The sequence below is a fragment of the Larus michahellis genome, chromosome 2, assembly GCF_964199755.1.
Source record: "Larus michahellis chromosome 2, bLarMic1.1, whole genome shotgun sequence".
In the NCBI taxonomy this organism is placed as follows: Eukaryota; Metazoa; Chordata; class Aves; order Charadriiformes; family Laridae; genus Larus; species Larus michahellis.
In genome coordinates this window covers 103,149,409-103,168,064 of record NC_133897.1, presented here as the reverse complement: position 1 = coordinate 103,168,064, position 18,656 = coordinate 103,149,409, and the positions used below count along the sequence as shown (strand labels likewise).

The 18,656-nt window shown below is 39.7% G+C and overlaps 2 protein-coding genes across 2 annotated transcripts in view; both read left to right on the top strand.

The window, feature by feature from the left end:
* The window catches only part of AHRR (aryl hydrocarbon receptor repressor), an 87,332-nt gene extending 84,803 nt beyond the window's left edge, over positions 1-2,529 (top strand). The window contains exon 11 of the mRNA XM_074573591.1: positions 1,410-2,529. Within this exon, the coding sequence (XP_074429692.1) occupies positions 1,410-2,529 (1,120 nt within the window). The remainder of the gene's footprint in view (positions 1-1,409) is intronic.
* Positions 2,530-11,042: 8,513 nt separating this feature from the next.
* Positions 11,043-18,656, top strand: part of LOC141739350 (uncharacterized) — a 36,271-nt gene continuing 28,657 nt past the window's right edge. The window contains exons 1-4 of the mRNA XM_074576439.1: positions 11,043-11,177; positions 11,538-11,629; positions 12,605-12,673; positions 18,219-18,252. Of these exons, the coding sequence (XP_074432540.1) occupies positions 11,555-11,629; positions 12,605-12,673; positions 18,219-18,252 (178 nt within the window). The 5' untranslated portion in view covers positions 11,043-11,177; positions 11,538-11,554. The remainder of the gene's footprint in view (positions 11,178-11,537; positions 11,630-12,604; positions 12,674-18,218; positions 18,253-18,656) is intronic.

Below are 18,656 nucleotides of genomic sequence, written 5' to 3'. Positions count from 1 at the left end.
AGATTATATTCAGTTCTGTCCTCCTGTCTGCAATAGACTTTATCCTTACTACTACTTTTTTTGCTAAAATATATGCTGTCTTCCTGGAAACATACATTATTTTGGAGAATTTTCACTAGATACTATTTCACTGTAAAATTCTTCATTAGGGAGTCTAAGCTTTTATGACTATTGCATTTTGTTCAGTCCATTGCTTCCCAATTAGACCATTTCCTGAGAACCTAGTTCTACAGCAAACTTGTGTCCTACCTTTTGCATCTCAAGGCTATCAATAATAACAATAGCAATATTTAGCAGAGGACTGAAAATATTTAATACCTCATGGAAAAAAAGAGAGAAAATATTCTGCTTTCTTGGTGTACATTTTATTACAGTGGGACGTTCTCTCTTTCTAACAACATGGACTCCCTCTACTGGAAAATCTTATACTTGCGCATTGATTCAATACCCAAGGAAAAAGTTCTTAATAATGAACTAAGAAAAAACCTTCTAACCCCCTTACTAGCTCTCCAGGTTTCCATGCTCAGTTTCTTATTGAGATGTCTGTCCACCTCTTGTTTAGTGAGGGAGGGCGGCGGTTTTGTAGCACTGATCCTGCCTGGTCAGGAATCAGCACGGTAGTGAATTCCAGACAAATCCTGAACCTGAAGATTTGGACCCCGAGTTCTGAAAACTGCTGCATTGGGCATGGAAATGCTCAGGCAACTTTCTCTGCTAGAGCTCTTTGCTAATGTTGAGTACTTCAGCTGGAGGTCATGGAAAATGAATTCACTGGCCACCTTAAAAAATGAAAGACAACATGAATTAAGTTAGGCATGTAAAACAAACCAACACCTAATATGAATATCTGTGACTATTCTGGACACGTAATTCAGGCATTTTATTTCCTCTCTGCTAACTACGCATTCTCAAAATATAAGACCCCCATGATTCTTCCTCAAATCACTTTGATCAGAAAGTTCTTATGTGTCCAAATAATTCCTTGTTAACAAAATACATCTCATTGAAGATATTATTTGCATTTTATCTCTACATTTTTCTGCACACAAATATTATTTAGATATATTTTAAGGGAAGAAGAGAAGTGTAATGTAGTTACCATACTGCACTACAGTATTTAAGGTCTTTGTGAATTGTGTCCCTGAAATGGACGAGTAAATGCATGTCAGAATTTAAACGAAACAGTGCCACAGAAAGGTAGCTGTGTACACACATTGACACCCAGATGCATGCACATAAATACATCTCAAACAAATACAAATGTTGTATGGACAAGAGTGCGAGAGTCCTATATTCAGTTAAGGACAAAGTATCACTTGTAATGTATGTCAAGCCACTCCATTTGTGTCCCAGAAAACATCCATTTAGAAACCTCTGATTGACTTATTTTTTTCTACTGTTATTGAAAGGGAAGAAGATGAACAACTGAAGATACCAAGCGGTTTTGCCAGTTTGAAAGGAAACCTGGAGGGACTTTCCTATAACAGCGCCATTGAAACTCTGGGCCAGTGGAAGCATCTTAGCTGGACAACAGTAAAAAATGAACAAGATAATGTAAAAGTGAAGTTTGAGCCTCATACAAACGGTGAGTGTTTTATGCAAGAGGAACCTCTCAGTTCTAACACATCTGTTTTAGGTGTTCAAAACAACTGCACCACAAACAGTAGCTGGACTTTAAGAAACTCAAGCTCTTGTTCTATGAACCAGCGAATGAACACGTGTTCAAACAGGAGAGCTGGATCATTCTACAACAGAGACCAAAGTTTCTTAAATTTAGCATCAACTTGCCATTCCCACTGGGGGAGTGCAGAAAGCTGCCAGTCTTTTTCGGGTGTACAACAGCGTTGTGCGGAGAACTATGCGACGGACCATCTGAAACTGCAGAGACCATTAATATCCTCAGACTCTCTCTATGACACAGCCTTTCCCTTGGAGATGCCTGTCAAAACGGAATACGATTCCGATTCCGAAAACATTGCCGATAACTACCTGACATCACAAAACCGAGCCTGGTTGGATGAGAACGGCTCGGTGAGAAGACAGGTGTTTAGCTACCCCAATAGAGTGCACCTCAAAACAGAACCGGACCTCTGTGAGCCAGCCTCACCTTGTCAGAAGCCAAGGCACTGCCTTTACACGCCGCATAATTGGCAATGCATCGTAGCAAATCATCCCAACAGCCTAACCCTGAACAGATCTTGCAAGGGTTCACGTAGCAAGGAGGTGGCCCCGTTTTGCCCTCAGAACTCCTCCGGGTGTTTGGAAAGCATGCCTGACCTGCCACACACAGCATGCTATGGCCACTTCTACAGCCCCAGCCCAGGGGAGGAGAAAGAGCAGAGTAACGAGGTTTTTAAAATGTCATGTGAATTTAAAAACCCCTGCTTGGTTCAAGCAATCAAGCGTGAGCCCCTGGATTCTCCACCATTGTCCAGCAGTGGACAGAACAGAGTACATGCGAGCTTCCCTGAAAATACATTAGCAGGTCCTGTGCCTCATAAAACCAGTGAATGTACATTTTTACAATAGATTTAATAACATTTGGAATATTTATAATGTTAAAAGCAAGAAGTTGTAGATTCTCTTACAGTTGGGTTAAAGGAGTTACTAAAATTAAAAGCTAGTGGAAAGAGTGTGTGTGTGTGTGTCTGTGTGTGAGAAAAAACAGACACAGACACACACACCCTTCACTGCCCCCCCTTCCCCCTGCCCTTCTCTTAGTGGTCTTTGGAAAGAAGGAAAGATAAAAGCTCAGGCACAGAAAAATAATCATTACTTACTGCACAGGTATACCTGCTAGTTTGTCTTTATCATCTTTCCTCTCTTGTCTACAGTGCATTACCAAGGTCTATCTATTTCTGCTTCCTGCCTTTGTTCTGTTTGCTTTTCTCAAGCTGATGTGATGCCTCTGAGCGAAAAGAAAATGTTTATGGTCTTCAGTGTGGCCAGTTTACCTTAGGAGTTTTTGCATTTTTATTTTTTTGCTACTCCAATAAGAAGCATCACCTCTTCCTTTATCTCAATGAATGGCAACAGGCAAGGGCTTTCCAATGCAACTTCTTAATTTAAAAGCATAGCATTAATTAAAACAAATGACTTCCATAAAATGCATTAGAAATTATTTCACTTCAAACTGAAGTTCTTCCCAAATTTCCTTGATAATAATAATGTTTTAGTTAACATATTTTTTAATTTTGAAGCCATCAGCATTTCACGTTGCTGTTTGAAAAACTGAACAATGGGATGTTATCCACTTCTATAAATGAGTGACAAAGTGCTGTTAAATGTACATGAAAAGAAAATATTTCTCCAATTATTTTCCTTGCTGTTACTTGTAACATTAACAAGGGAAATTGTTAATTGTTAATGCCCAGAGAAGCTGTGGATGCCCCATCCCTGGAAGTGTTCAAGGCCAGGCTGGATGGGGCTTTGAGCAGCCTGGTCTAGCGGGAGGTGTCCCTGCCCAGGGCAGGGGGTTGGAACTAGGTGATCTTTAAGGTCCCTTCCAACCCAAACAATTCCATGATTCTATGAAATGCACTTTTTAATTTGATGCTCTTTGACTGCTAGCAGCTTGTTAGACATTGTCACCTGACATCAAAACCAAATCCCACACTAAGATTAGATGTGTTGTTTTCAAAAGCATCCTAGTTCCATTCCCAAAAGAAAAGCTTAATCTCACCAAGAGCTAACTGGAGGACGTACACCTTTTGAAAGCACTTTGGTGCACTCTGGTGCTTTTGAAAACAGATTCATATGCTTTCCTTTGAACCCGGCCAGTAATGTATTTTCACATACACAAAAAAATCTACAACTTCTGTTTTGGTTTTTATTGTTGTTGTAGTTTGACTCCTGCACTAACTTTTGTTTGAAAAATTGCACTATTTCAACTTTATATCAACTTCACCTATATAAAAAACACATCATTTAAAAAAAGCTTAGATGTATATGTGCTTTCTGAAAGAAGCCCTATAATGAATATTTTCTTTTTCAAAATGTTATAAATAAAGTCTTCATTTCTATATCTACTAGCCACTAAGGGAATGGCTTTTCATGCCAACAAAGTGGCATAAACTTCTCCCGAATGCTATAAATAAGAGGGATAAATGCAGTTTCCAGGTAGGGGAATGGTTCTGCACCTGGGAGGCTGCTATTGTCCAAGACTGTCTGTCTTCTCTGGTAGAAATTACTGCCTGTACATTACAGCTGGCAGATGTAAAGATATACATACTCTGCATGTCAGGTAAGGGCTTGTGAACAATGGTTTGATCTGAAATGCTGCACTTTACACTTAAATGGTTGAGATAACACACGTCTCTTGATGACTGTCCTGCAGAAGGCAGTATTCCCAGCAGAAAGGCAGAACTGGACAGTAAAGAAGTGCAATGATGTCTCACTGTAGCTCAAGTTGAATCTGCCATACTCCAGCTGACCATACCCAAGCCATGAGAACATCTCTTTTTGTGTCTGAGGTAAATCATCTCCCTGTTGGCAATGTGCTGCCTTTTATTTGAGACAGTCTTGATATCCTTGGTTTAATACTCCCACCCATGGATGCAATGCAACATCAGACCCCTTTCTGAGATGAGACTGTAATGCTGGAATTTACACCGCTGTCTGGCACACCACTGTTCATGTCACTTAAATTTAATCCCAATCGCAAAAATACTTCTGGACAAGCAAACTGGGTACTCATGTAGAGTGAGACTGTCAGATATCAGTCGCAGTGCACAAGTCTGCCTTGCTGATTCACTATCTACAAAAATAAGCGCAGCAGCTCCTTTTAGACTCTCTCAGAGTAGCTCTCAGACCATTGCTTGGTGTGCAGCAGTGGCACTGCTTATGTCCCAGTGACACTCTGCTGTGGCAGCACAGCCGCTGGTAGGATTGTGCTATGAACCTTGTAATATTCTCCAGTCCAGCTCCTTGTGCAGCTGCCTGGCAAGAATAGGACAGTGTGGAGGCAGGGTAGTGTGGGAATAGATGGCTGGGGACAAGTGGAGGACACACCAGCATGACTGCTGAAAAGATGCTTGTTTAATTCCATGCTTGGACTCCCTGTCGCAACCCTCCGAATGAGAGTACCTGGGCCTGGTTTCACACTACCTTGCACCTTCTCTTGTCATTTACATTGATGCAACAGGACTGTAAAACACTATTATCCCCGTCTGGACATGCTGGTGCCATTTTGCACAGATGTGAGTGGTCGTACCAGGTGCAGCTCTGTAGAGGACTGTGCCACTGAATGCCTTGCCTCTGCCTAGAAATATTTCCTGGCATGACTGCAGTAGGAGAACTATACCAGCCAGATTTCTGTCTTCAGTGCAGAAGCAATTTATACTAAAACCAGAAGTTCTCTATAGATCTCTGTTATAGAATAAAGGCTATTTTGTTGACATAATTCTATCTACTCTTAGGCTTTCCTAGTTTATTTCAATTGGGATGATTTTTCTCGTGTTGCAAACACAGATCACCCACATTTTATGCATCTTAATTGATGTTATAGAGGTAGATGAAGCTTCTGCATGTAAGAGAATCTAATCTGATATATGAAACGTAATGGCCTTCTAGGAGGGTGGATGAACGTGTGACTCAAAAGTGAGATGTCACCTTCTAACTCCCCCCTGTGTAAATGCAGTCAGGTTTGTTTCCTTATCATTCCATAAAGTTTGAACCCAAGAAAAACACTCTTATCCTGTGCATCACATTTGAATTTGGCCCACTTAATTTGTGGCTGAGTTGTTATTCCAGGTCTCACAGAAAAAAATGTGGTATCAGTGGAATTTTTTCTAGTCTAAGTTATCACGCGCATGCAGCAATCTCCTCAGAATTGCGCTTATGAAGAGATCAGCAGCTTATCCTCTTTCTGGACAATCGCTAACCACTGTTCATAGTAAACGAAGATCAGTTCCTTCTAAGTAGTTGGTATATCACACCATTTGGAAAGAACAGAGGAAACAAGCGCTAAAAAAGAATCTCTTGCTATCTGCTTTTAAGGCACATATATTCCTTCCGTCTCTCGGCATGTGCCCTGGATTGAGTCTGGGCTGAAATCTGACAATGTATTGTAGCGTGTGAAATTGCCACTGATTTAATCTTATAAAACCTTTTTGTATGAAGATATGGCATATCTTGGCACTGGTACTGGCACTGGTCACTAAACAGCACGAAATACAGAGCAGTTAATTTAAATGGTTACATTTTCTTAGTCTTGTTGTTGCTTTGGTACTATTTTAAAAACTAGCACTGAGAGTAGGGTTTAAGATGTTTTCAGTCACTGGTGTTTAGCTTTTATCCTTAATGAGCTGGTGTTTGTATCCCTCAAGCGCAGCCCTAAAGTCTGTTTTAGGAGCCTCCCAATGCGTTTATTGTAACAACAATAAAAATATTATTCTTGTAGAAGAAATGCCTAATCAAACACTTACCTAATATGAACTTGGAGCACTCAGGCTGAAAGAAATGCCTTTCTTTTTCCAGTGCGTGCCTCTAACATCTGAATGATGATAACATTCAAACTTCTTCAGCCATAAACTCTCCAGTGGCTGGGACAGAATGACCTCATGAATTCTGATGTTTGGGGAGGGTGTTTTTTGGTATGGAAGGTGAGATGTTCTGAAAGCTCTGAGAATGTGTCTCCCCCTGAGATGTTACTCAGTGCACAGACAGCACAGACTTTTATCAATGCTAAAGCTGCTGATTAAGGTCTTTACTGAGAACGTGGCCTGATTTTAGCCATCAGTGGACAGCTGCTGAACACCACATAAATGCAAGTCCAACTGAAGTACACCATTGTAAGCCACTATTTTTACTGAATACCAACCTGATTTGAGATAGGGGTAAAGTTGCGCACCAAAAATTTTCCTGCTGCTTCTAAGGTTTGCTGGGATGCAGTTACACCAGTGGCAGACCTCCACTGTAGATAACACTATCAATAATTTGTATTCACTTTAGATTCTTTGGCTACCAAAGCAGATCTTTGTTTTGAAAACGTGAAGCATGGGTAGGGCAGCAGTGTGGAAGGGGGAGGGAAGGTGGTTTCAGTTGGTCCTCAGTTTGGAGATTTAACTATTGAAATGAAAGATCAAGGGACTGTACCTAAATTCTCTGTAGGAAAGACTGACTTCCTGCTCCTTGATTGTAATACCATAATGTGAAGCATATCTCTATGTTTTAATCACCCTTCATTAGATCACAGTGATGCAGTCTTAAAATCCTTAGAACTGAGTTTCCTCTTGATGGCATAGGGAGGTCTGGCCTTTGTGCATCAGCCAGGTCAGTAAGACTTTAGGTGCTGAGATCAACAGGGCATGTGCAATTCTTTTGGAAATTTCTAGTGCTTAAAATACTTAAGTGGGAGGCAACAAGCCTAAGGCCAGGAATATTCTGTGTGATAAAATCATCTTCTCCTGCGTAGAAGCTTCTCTTAACTCTCTGTGTTGAAGCCATATTGGAACTTAAGTAGGACAGCCTCACCCACTGTAGTTACTTCAGAAAAGCCATTAATTTGTCTTATATGTGTGATGTTTTAATTGAAATAGTTAAAAGACACCATTTCCCCTACCTATGAATACATACATTGCCTAGGATACTGGGGAAAAACGTTAACCTACTCGTTTTCTTTCATCAGTGTCATGTAACTAAAAAACTCAACCTCAGAATAATGGAGGTATAGAGTTGTCGTTCTGTTTTTCTTGTCTTTTCTTTCTGCTCTCTTCCTCTCTTTCTCTCTACTGTCTTAGTGTAAACATTCAAAATGGAAAGATTTTTCTGATTATATTGAGACAAAAATCCTATACTTAAACCAGATTGTAGAAAATTTCTTGCTAGAAAAGGAGTTTTTTTCCCTGGAGTTTCTTCCTCTCTTTTAAATCTTGCGAAGTCCTATGTGAAATCATGTGGCAACTGAAGCAGACCTCAGTAAATGTGTGTAGTGAGCAAAGATATTCTGCAGGTGGCCAAGCTCAGGTTGTAGTCACCAGGTTTTTATTTAGCTGAAGGAGACTCATACAAGAGGGCTGCCAGTAGCTTATGTTCATAGACACTACCACCCTGACAAATATATCTTTGTCGTGTTTGAATGCACGTGACATATTTTCTTGTCAGTATGAGTACATTTCCCTTTCATGCTATCAGAAATGCTTCTGAACAAAATCATCAGTGACAGGCTGAAAAATATGCTACAACCACAAAGTCCTTTTTTTAAAAAAAACACATATGGAGATCCCGAACACTTGCCTGGGCGAAGACTTTCTTTGGGTGGAGGTTTGGAGGGAAAGTAAAAAAAGATTGTTAAGACAAATTTTGGGGAGAAAAAAGATCACCTTGATCGATATATTGCTGTCAAGGTGCAATTACTCTGTGACTACAGCATTAATTTTCTGCCCACTGCTTGTAACTCTGTGCTCTGAAATCGTGTCCTTATTTTTTCTGTAGAAATGAATTTGTAACTTCAGGCTGAAAATAATTTCTTGAAAACAAGGATTGAGGTAATTCAATGCTAAGTTGTATTTCTCAATCAGACTGAAAACATCATTCCAGGAGGCATGAAGCCCTCCTGTTCCTTGTCTGGGGTTAGTCTTTGAAACTTGGCAAATTCAGTGTCTGCAACAACTCTCTTGCTGCTGGTGATTGTAGCTCAGTCATGCAGCTGGTGCTCTAGCTGTGCAGTCTGAAGTCGCTCAGGATTTCCTTGATGCAACAGGGCTCCAGGGACAGCTGTACAACAGCCAAAACTTACAGTTTCACATTTCTATTGGTAGCATTATGGTATTCCAATGACTAATACAAATATGTGGCAGAAAGTAATGGAAAGAACATCAGCTGAGTAGCTAGTCTCAGTAATTGTATTTAACTAATTAAAAAGCTATGTTAAATCAGGTGAGATCCTGTCTAGAATTCCCCATTTTGCACAGGAGGGTGTCATAGGAATTACACTGCTGTTCTGCCTCTTCTTAGGTCACACCTTGGTCTCTTCCTTCCTTATCCCTCTAATATCCCTTCTGAACATCTTTTTAAATTTTTTTATTTTAACTTTTTGACCATATAAATCCCTCCTTTGTTCGTTTGAACTGTGAGATAAGGAGAGGCAAGCATCAATTGTTGTGTGTGGTTTTTTTTAATTTTGTCTTTCTAAGAATGAGCTTCAAAAAGGCAAAAGTGTTCTCAGTTCTCAGTGACAGTATTCTACTCTTATCACAGCCAAAAAGATTCTTCATCTGCACGGTCAATGAACTTCCCTCTTCTGAAAGGGTCCTTCCTCACACTCCTTCTCCCCTACACAGCTTCTTAGCAAAACCAAAGAACGCTTTCTTCCTTAAAGGCAATTTTGTCCATCAAAAAAACTTTTCCTTTTTCTTCCTCTAGCTTTTCTACCTTTTTGATTTTACGGGATGGTACATTGTGGCGTCCACCCTTTCTGTTTTCTGCATCTGTAGCTTTATTTCCACTTTAGGCATACTTCAGAAGCTTGACAAAAGAACAGTGTTAGGCAGAAGTGCAATCCCCCATTTCCCCCCTGCCCTCCTTCATAAGACAGTGGTGCTCACTAATTACAACTGTACTCCTAAAAAAGAAAAAAAGGTCACTTTACTGGTGAAATATCCTCTCTTCAGGAGGCTGTACTGCCAAGAAACTCTGAGCTACCACCAACAGTTTAGTTCTGCAAGTATATATGCTGCCAAATCATTTTGTGTTTAGACCTGGTCTCTCTCTCAAAAAATCAAGGAACCCATTTTCTCCTTTTTTGCTTCTCTCTTTTTTTTTTTTTTTCCTGTAAGTTTTTATTCTTTCACTGTGCAATTGCACTTTTAATTTGTAATTTTTTTTAGAAGAAGGGTATGGAAGCATTACACAACATATGCAGTGCAGCGTTTTCAATTAGTCCTTTTGAGATTAGAACCACAAAGAATTACCAAGCATTTTAATGTGATTCCATGTAAAGGACTCTGACTGTTACAGAAATGCCCATGAAAAATACTGGTATAAATAGTAACATTAATCTTGGAAAGGGATATAATCTGCTATCAAACTCCACTAATAATCCTGTACTAAGAGTGCCATTCCTGCTCCTCCTAAGGAAACGCAGTGGAGGACAAGATTAAAAAAAAGGTACATGGAGATCTACCAACAGTTTTGCCCAGACTGGTAGTGCACGATCCCAGAAATTTAAGGGCACATTTCTGGAGAGAACACCGCAACCACCCAAGCATTATTTGAAAACGTACCGGTTTGTGCATGTAAAACACGTGCATTTAGGTGTGTGATTCAGAGAGCTGAAGTCGGTGGGCCCCGCTCCAGCCCCGATGGCCGGCCTGGGGGGGACGCAAACCCGGCAACTCCTGCAAAAGCAAAGTGAGTTAGCGAAAATACCTTTGGTAAACACGTAACCTAACCAGTATCGACTATGCTGCTTCGTATATAATAGACGTCAAGATATATCACTAGCAGGCTAATTTTAAAAACGTGGATTTGATATTTTGGAATTTTGTTAAAACCGGTGCACTTTTCTGTTGTGGTTTTTTTTTTTTTGTACTGTTTTCTGTCTGCTTTTAGAAGGAACTTTCAAGTGTATTTCTTAAATTATATTTTACATTTATTACCAGTCAGAAGCGTAAAGTTAAGACATTTTAAAATAAATATTTGCATTTAAATTAAGGCCGTTGCCGAGTGTGTTTCCTGCCCATTTTTCCTCCAAGGCCCGAAGACTGCAAACCCCGCGGCCCAACCGCCAGCCCCGGGCTGCCTGCGGGCCGGGGCTGGATGTCTACCAGACGGCGACGCGGCCGTTATTTTCGTTACTTTCCGTTACTTGGCTCGCGCTGCCTCCTGCCCGCCCGCCCGCCCACCAGGGGTCGCCAGGCAGCGACTGGGCGGGAGCAGGGCTGCTGCCGCCGGAGGGAGGGGGAGGGCTTAGTGAGGCGGTGCTGGCTCCCCATTGGTTGAGGTGGGCGGCTTCTTGCCTATTGGCTGCTTGCCGCGCGCGGCGGGGCTGTGGCCGCTGGGGCTGTGGTTGGTTTCGCTGTGGAAGCGGCGGAAGTGACGAGGTAGCGGAGAGGAGGTTCGAGCTCTTGGATGCAGTTGGGCGCGCGCGGTCTGCGCTGCCGTTACCGGCGGCGGAGGAGGAGGCGGCGGCGCCAGGCCTGGGCGCCCTGCTGGAGCTAGGCGCCGGGGGGCAGCAGGTGAGAGAGATGCTGAGGTACCACCGTGTCTGAAACAGCGGCGGGGTTGGGGGGGAACAGCGGCGGGGGTGTGCGCGGCCGGAGAGTGGCGCTCCCCGGGGCGGCGGAGGGGGGGGCGCGGCAGCGGCTTCTCTGTGAAGCCTCTCCAGAAGGACGAAGGGGGAGGGTGCCGTTACCGGAAGGCTTAAGGCTGTAAAGGTGCCCCAGTGATAAAAGATGTGGTTTCATTTGGAAATGCGTTGAAGCAAAACGATCAACTGAATTCATCCGACTAACGCTTCCCTCCCCCCCCCAATTGTTCGCTGAAAAGCACCGTATAAACAAGAGTTGGATTTTTTTTTTTTTCTTCATTGTGTGCAGTGAACCAGTTTTGCAGGATGAGCACTGTGACTGAAGAAGTTAAGCCAGAAGATGGCAAGCCGGAATCTGAAAAGAAAATATTTTACTGTGAAGTGAGTGTGTTTCTTGATGGATTTTCAGACTATATGCTAAAATGTAGGCCCAAGGTATTAAAAACCATGCTCTTAGAAATGGAGACCTAACCTAGATGTAGTGTGGCAAACTTGTGAGAGAAGCTGTTAATGTGGAGAATAACATGGTCAGTCCCTGGAAGAGCTTCTTGTCTTAGGATCTGGTGAATTCAGTTTGTTCTTGAGCAGTCACAGGTGCAATATAATGGTCTTTAATTGTAGTCTTTCAAATCTCTCTTAAGTATTTCTCATAGGTGACTACAAAGGCTCATTTATCTGTAAAGTTTACAACTTTGTGTCAGAACATATTAAATTTGTCAATCCTGTTGCTCTAGCAGTGTTTTGTTTTGTTTTTTTTTTCTGGTGACAGTATTTCAAGAGAATAGGCAATATTAGCATATATTAATAATTGCTTTTTTTTTGAGCTAAAGGTAGTAACAAATAATTGTAGATCTGTATTCCATTAATTATTGTAATGGTATATGTGTGTCTGGGATTTTAATGAAATGTGGATGTCTTTCTCCATTGGTGTGTTTTTTTTTTTGATCCCTTTGATGTAACAGTGAATTATTCTAGTTATTCTAGGGCGTAACTTTGTCTCTGTGTATTATCACTATTTGATAATGCATTTTTGTTGGCTTTGTGGTCTGCAGAAGTTTAGAAAACTTAAAAATACAGAAAGCAGTGGTAGGAGGAAAGGGGAAGGCTCTTAAAGATTCGTACCACCTGGTGTATTTAAACACGTGTTTAAGTATCATTTGAACAGATTTGCACACTGTTTCTGATCGCTTTAGTGGTGTGCAGCTCTCCTAAATGTCATGCAAATTGTACTGTTTAAGCCAAAGAAGACCCTAAGAATTGTGATGTAGAAATGTATGTGTTTCCAGTTCTTCTAACTCACCAGCTACAGAATATCCATACCATAACTGAAGATGTGCTTTCAATTTATTTTTTTAGGTTTGTAAAGTTCCATGTATGAGTTCTATAAGTCTTCAGTCACACTATCGTGGTGCAAAGCATAGAAAGGTAACCTTTTTCTATATTAAGTGTATATGCACTTTTAATCATAAATCTGGGATTCTTGTAAAAATCAGTAATTTATGTCACGTTGCTTCAAGTGCTTATCTAACTCATTGATAGATCTGTAACAGTAACTTGCTTGCAAAATCACCAGGAAAAGATGAGGTGGGAATCTCACAACTCTGCTTCATACAGTGTGTAACTTGAAACATCAACCATGGGTAAAGGTAAATGTGTGTTAATTGTGAAATTAACATTTGGATTACACGAAAGTCACAGATAGTGAAAGAATGCAAACTTCTGTTTTGGATACAGTTGGGAAAAGTACTGCTGTGTTTTACAAGTTACAAAACTCGCCTGTACTTTGAATAAAACTAGCTTTCCTGTTACTTTGATAGTAGCATCAATTTGGATTTCTTGCAGGAGTTACATAGGCTTAACTATCAACTCATATGGTTCTGTTTGTTTGAAGCATCTCGATAGCAACTTTCTGGTTTACTGCCTTGGCTTGTTTTGTGTTTGAATTATTAGACAGTGTTCTGTGAGGACGTATTTGGAGATGAGGCTTTTATAAATGTTGTTTGACTGAACTTTTGACTGTTGATTGGCTGGTGATTATCTTTTGTTTAAAATTCCGTATTTTCAGTCTATAAAATTGAGACATATTCAGTTGTCTATACTTCCCTCTGTTACTTATGATTGCTGTCATTAGATTGATTGTATTGTTGTGGCACTGAAGTGCCTCCTCTAATGTTTTCTTAATGACATTTTTATTTTTCCTGGAACACTAAGGATTAACTGCAATATTGTCTTTTTCAAGTGTTTGTGTGCCCCTTCTCTTTCAGTTGTAGCTGAGGGGCATCTCCCACCTCTTGGTTTTCAAGATAGATTAATCATATTTTGTTACCTGTTTGCTGATAACTTTAATAGTGTTGAAATAAGTCATTATCTCCACTTTCTCCAAACACTTCTTTTTTGTCCCCCCAGGATTCAGTCTTGTGCCCTGCTGATCCAGTAGAAGTGTCCAATACTATAGTATTTTTCATGTCCTGCCAAATATTCTTTTGGTTTTATGGTTGTTTCTTTTTATTTCCTAGTTAACCTTGATAGGGATCCAATTATTGCTGGTTTTCCCTTTTAAAGTGGGAAAACTAGTGATTATTTTCTTAGAAAATCTGCATGTAGTTTTCCTTCTGTTTCACTCAGGGAAATCAGTATATGCTAGGCTACATCTGTCAAACTTTAATGAGTTAATGAAGGACTGCAAACTGATTGTGAACAGGAATCAGGCAGGTTAAAACTGGATGCTTGTTAGATGTTGAATGTTAGTGCTGGTGTAGAGTCCTGGTAAGTCACTTGACTGCATTTCTGTAGGAAAAATTCTCCAAGATTGTATCATCCTTGTTTTCAGTTACCTCTAATTCCTCAGTTTAAATCATGAAATCTAGTGTATGTTTTGTCAGAAGAATATCAGAATTCATTGGGTTATGTCAAGAAGTTTTTGTATCACCCAGTTTGAAGTAACTGTAAAAGTCCTGAGCTATGTTCCTTTTTGATAAAGGATAGGTGCTGATAGTGAATAGCTTAGTTTGCTCCGTATCAGAGGAGTTCCTCTTCAAAATAATACCAAAGGATGTCCTGACAACACAACAAAATGAAGAGAAGATGGTAGTATTTTGCCTAGATTCTGGCAGTAGCCAACCCGCCAGCTATTTCTTATGACTTCAGTGAGATGACTTTTTTCTTACAGCTACCCGTTGTTTTTAAAATGGCTTTGGTAAAGGTGTTTTATGCTTGTCCTCCACCAGAGGATGTTTCAAAAACACAAGAAATGATACTTCATGAGGAGAAGGACAGTCACTCGAAAAATTCCAAGAAACAAGTGTAAAATTTGCTACATGTGTGAAATGATTCTCATTTCATTTGCCTGTATTTCCCGTAGCTATTCACAGTAAAATGTATTATTTTGAGTAGCTCTAGAGGTAAAGCTTGACTGTCTGACAGATCTGTAGGTATACTTTAATTGACTTTGCGTACACGGTTATTGTATAATTTATTTTTTTTGTTACCCATGTGGCTTGGTTATTCTGGGTTTTGGATAGGTAGACAAGATACTTACCTGTGACATTTATTAGGTGATTTCTGCATACCTTTGTTTGGTCTCTATATGTGGATTGGTTTGCTCACCTGTATGTCAGTACCATCAACTCCAAATAAATTACTCATTCTGATGCTATTTTTTTAGAGAGAGGACACTTCCCAAACCTCAAGCATACTTCTTAGGTAAATTGTATCAAATGCATAGCTTCCATAAAACTAGGGAGTCTTTTTATTAGTGACCTATGTGAAACCAAAGAATTAAGACATCTGGTTTTTTGGGGGGGGGAGTCTAATTCATGTGTGCTACTCTTCTCAGACTCAAGGAATATTGCTTTTCGTGAGTTAGAGATTTTTAGGGTGTTTTTCCTGTACTGACTGTCAGCCTGGGTGTTTGAACTGATAGTGCCTAAATCACTTGCTGCTGGAGGGGAAAATGTAAATAATAGCCATCTCTTCATGGCAGCTTAGGCAGACTACCCAGATTTGTTATAAGTTGGACAGAATTTTTACCCAGAATATTTTACTTCCCAAACTAAAAGAGAATAAGCCTATACCTAAAGCCTTGTGGAATTCCTTTGGCTGTGTTGGAGGCTAATAATCTGATGCATTAAGCTGAGTCTATGTTCTTACAAGAAAGTGAGTCCTGAGTTGTTTCACTTGTGTTTTAATTTGTATATTTGCAGGCTTAATGTTCTGTAACCTGCTGGATTGATTTCAAGGGTGAGAAATAGACTGAAGTATTGCATTAGAATATAAGTAAAATAGAAGTAACTTTAAAATATTTCAAGCAAATGATTAGTCGATGCAATGACTTTCTTCCTAGCTTGTTACTAAATTAGGTTTTGTTTGAAGCCTTTTCCATTTGCAGTCTGAATTTTATGTGATTTTTTTTTTCCAAACAAGTCTGAGTAGTTGCTTTATTCAAATAATAGATGATCAGTTATCTAGTTAGATAAAATTGTTGCCATTTGCATTCTATGATATATGAAACTTAAGCATAGAGGTTCTCAAGTCTTTGAATGCTTAATTTAAAAAATATTAGGTAGTATTTTAGTTCTGTATGATGCACCTCTTTAAAGTTCATTTCGTTTCTCTCCCTGAGAGTTGATTCTGTGTTGTGCCAAGAGTTTATATTTCTCACTAACTTCAGTGTTCATGACTATGGTGCTTTGGTGTCTTGAACTTGAGTGAGCTTGAGTGATAAGCAGGATTCACATCTAACTTTTTCTAGTGCTGCTTCTATCACGGATTCAAGGTTCCTTGCCCTCCCTTCATATCTGGGGATAGACAGGGTAGAAATACCTATTGTGCTCCAAAAGGAGAGGAATCTGCATTCAGGACTCTGCAACCTCATTAGAAACAAGGAACGTTCAAATCTGTGAAGAGAGTTGTTAGTCTTTGTCTTCACCACTTCAGAGTTCTTGTTTCTGCTATACCTCTTGCCCTGTAGTTGCTGTGCATCAGAACCTGTGGTTGAAAATACCTGAGGTACAGGCAACTTTCTGCCCTTCTGTATGGCATTAAAATCAACCATGCTGGAAAAGCGTTTTAACTGGACATTTTTGTGTTGATATTTGGAATGTTAATGTAGATAGGTTTCAGTTACAGGAAAATTACCTTGCTCTTGTCTTGTTTTTGTTTGGTCTCAAGAAGTATGCTATTATGTTCTGCAGCTCGTCTTCGTGATCCAAAGAGGCTTAAAACTCTAGAGCTTTTCTTTTTTTTTTGGGGGGGGGGAAACAAACCAAAAAACAACAAACCCAACAACTTGATTTGCTTAGTCTGAGCTTGAAGAGTAAAAATAAATAGAATTTCTGTGTATGAGCTACTAATGTCTAACTGATATGTTTTCAAGAGTGTATATATTTAGGAACAACTAAATTCTGTGATTCTGTGTTAACATAATACTTAACTATGCAGTTGAAACTTTTGTTAGATAACCTGTGAACTTTAATTTTGTGGAAAACTAATTTATACGGTAGCTCTTCAGATTACAATCTGTGTCAGGGGTTTGAACCCTAAAAACCAGGAGGTTTTGAGTTTGGGCTTCTTGAAGTTAGACACTTTAGAAGTTACCCTAACATTTCATAATCTTAACTCAAAAACAGCTGTTGCAATTTGCTTGGAACACTTGACCCAGGACAGAGAATAAGTTTCTTACCTAATGTGTGAGAATCTTCATTCCTGATGTAGTTTTGGTTTTTTGCTTCTTGCCTTTTTTTTTTTTTTTAAGAAACCTCAAGAAGGGTTCACAAGTAAAATGGACCCATTAGCTTCAGTTGTGGAACTCCATTTCTAATATTAACAAAAGCAGTAATCCAAGTGCAATCAAAATCAAAGTTGATTGTCCGAAAATGGACAGGAAGAAATTCTCTTTGAGCAGCAGCTCACAATTCCCGATGTCTTCTTTGCTTGTTTGAAAAATTAGGTATTAGCAGCTGTTTGTTGTAAAACTCTGTAGAATGACAAGTAGTGAAAACACTTGTGACAGCATAACTACGAAAGAGACTGTCTGTATTCTAAGGTTATAAAGTCCTGCTGAGCTCGCGCACCACCACCCACTATTTGTGGCGATACTGTTACTTAGGTAACTTCCTTTTTTTATAACTGCCATGAAAACAGCTATTTGGCAGCTTAAACAATTAACAATTGTGTCAGTCTTACTTCCTACTGAATTGTCACATCAGCATGCAGCATCTCTTCCGTGCCACTAAATACTGAAAATATAGGACTCAACTGTTTGGACTGCTCTGGACAGACAGCTGCCCTACTGGTAGAATGATCACAGTTATTTTTTCATTCTTGTAAATGGCGAGTTTGTTTTTATTTGCCAAAAAGTTCTCAAAGTGAGTCAGGATTGTTTTAGCCATGTTCTGAAATGAGAATTTAAGTTCCTCTTTTCCTTAGATTCTGCCAAAAAGCAGTCTGTTCTGGATTCAGCTGATGAAAGCTACTTTTCCTGTTCTTCATGATTTGAATTAACTTTCAGGAGATTTGGCTAGCCTGAAGGCTTTAGCCAAATCCACTCAAAATGGTGGGAGAGCTTCTTTTTGTTAGTCTTTCCTTTCTGGGCAAGTTTTCTTTTTCTTCTTTTTTGCTGGAACTTCAGCTCTTGAAAACTTAGGAGCTGTAATCATGCAGAACTCAAGGTTATGTCTGGCATCCTTGAGATGTTGTGTTTCAAGCTGTAATCATCTCTTTAAACTTCATTAATAACAAGGCTTATTAACCTTGTATTAACTCTAGGTACACTTTTGTCAGTACTTCCAGCTTTTGCAGAAAATCATAAAGGCTTCGATTTTTCCTATTTGGCAATGGAAACTTTGGTCTGTAATGTAATTCATCTGCAAAGGCTTCTCGGGAAATACAGAGTTTTTCCTTCAAATGGTGCAGCACGTTAATTTCTTTTTCTTATTTTATTTTGGGATGACTTGCATCTTCATAATTAAAGAAAGAGAAAGCCCTGAGACTCAAGACTGTCTATTGTAAGTATAACACTTTTTTTCCTTCCAGCCTCTTAGGATAGATATTGCTTGGGGATTTTAATGTTTGTTGCTTTTCTAGTAGTTGAGGTATTTGCGCTTGCCAGATTTATGTGTCTATAACTGTGTTTCTCTTTATATGGTGAACATTCTTCTGAGATTTCTATCTAGAGAAATGCTGAGCAAAGAAATATTTTAGCACATGAAACCCTAATTATGCCTTTCCACATCTAAATATTTGTCTATCTAGTAGAGGGACGGATAGTCAGTATTTTAGTTTCTTACTTTTCCAAGCTCAACCTTTTCCCACTTGTCTGTCAGCTTTATGCGCTCACTGCTAAGCTTCAGGCAGTATGCTAAGAAGCTAAATCAGCAGGCTAAGGCAGCACTGTTGCAGATGCAGCTCT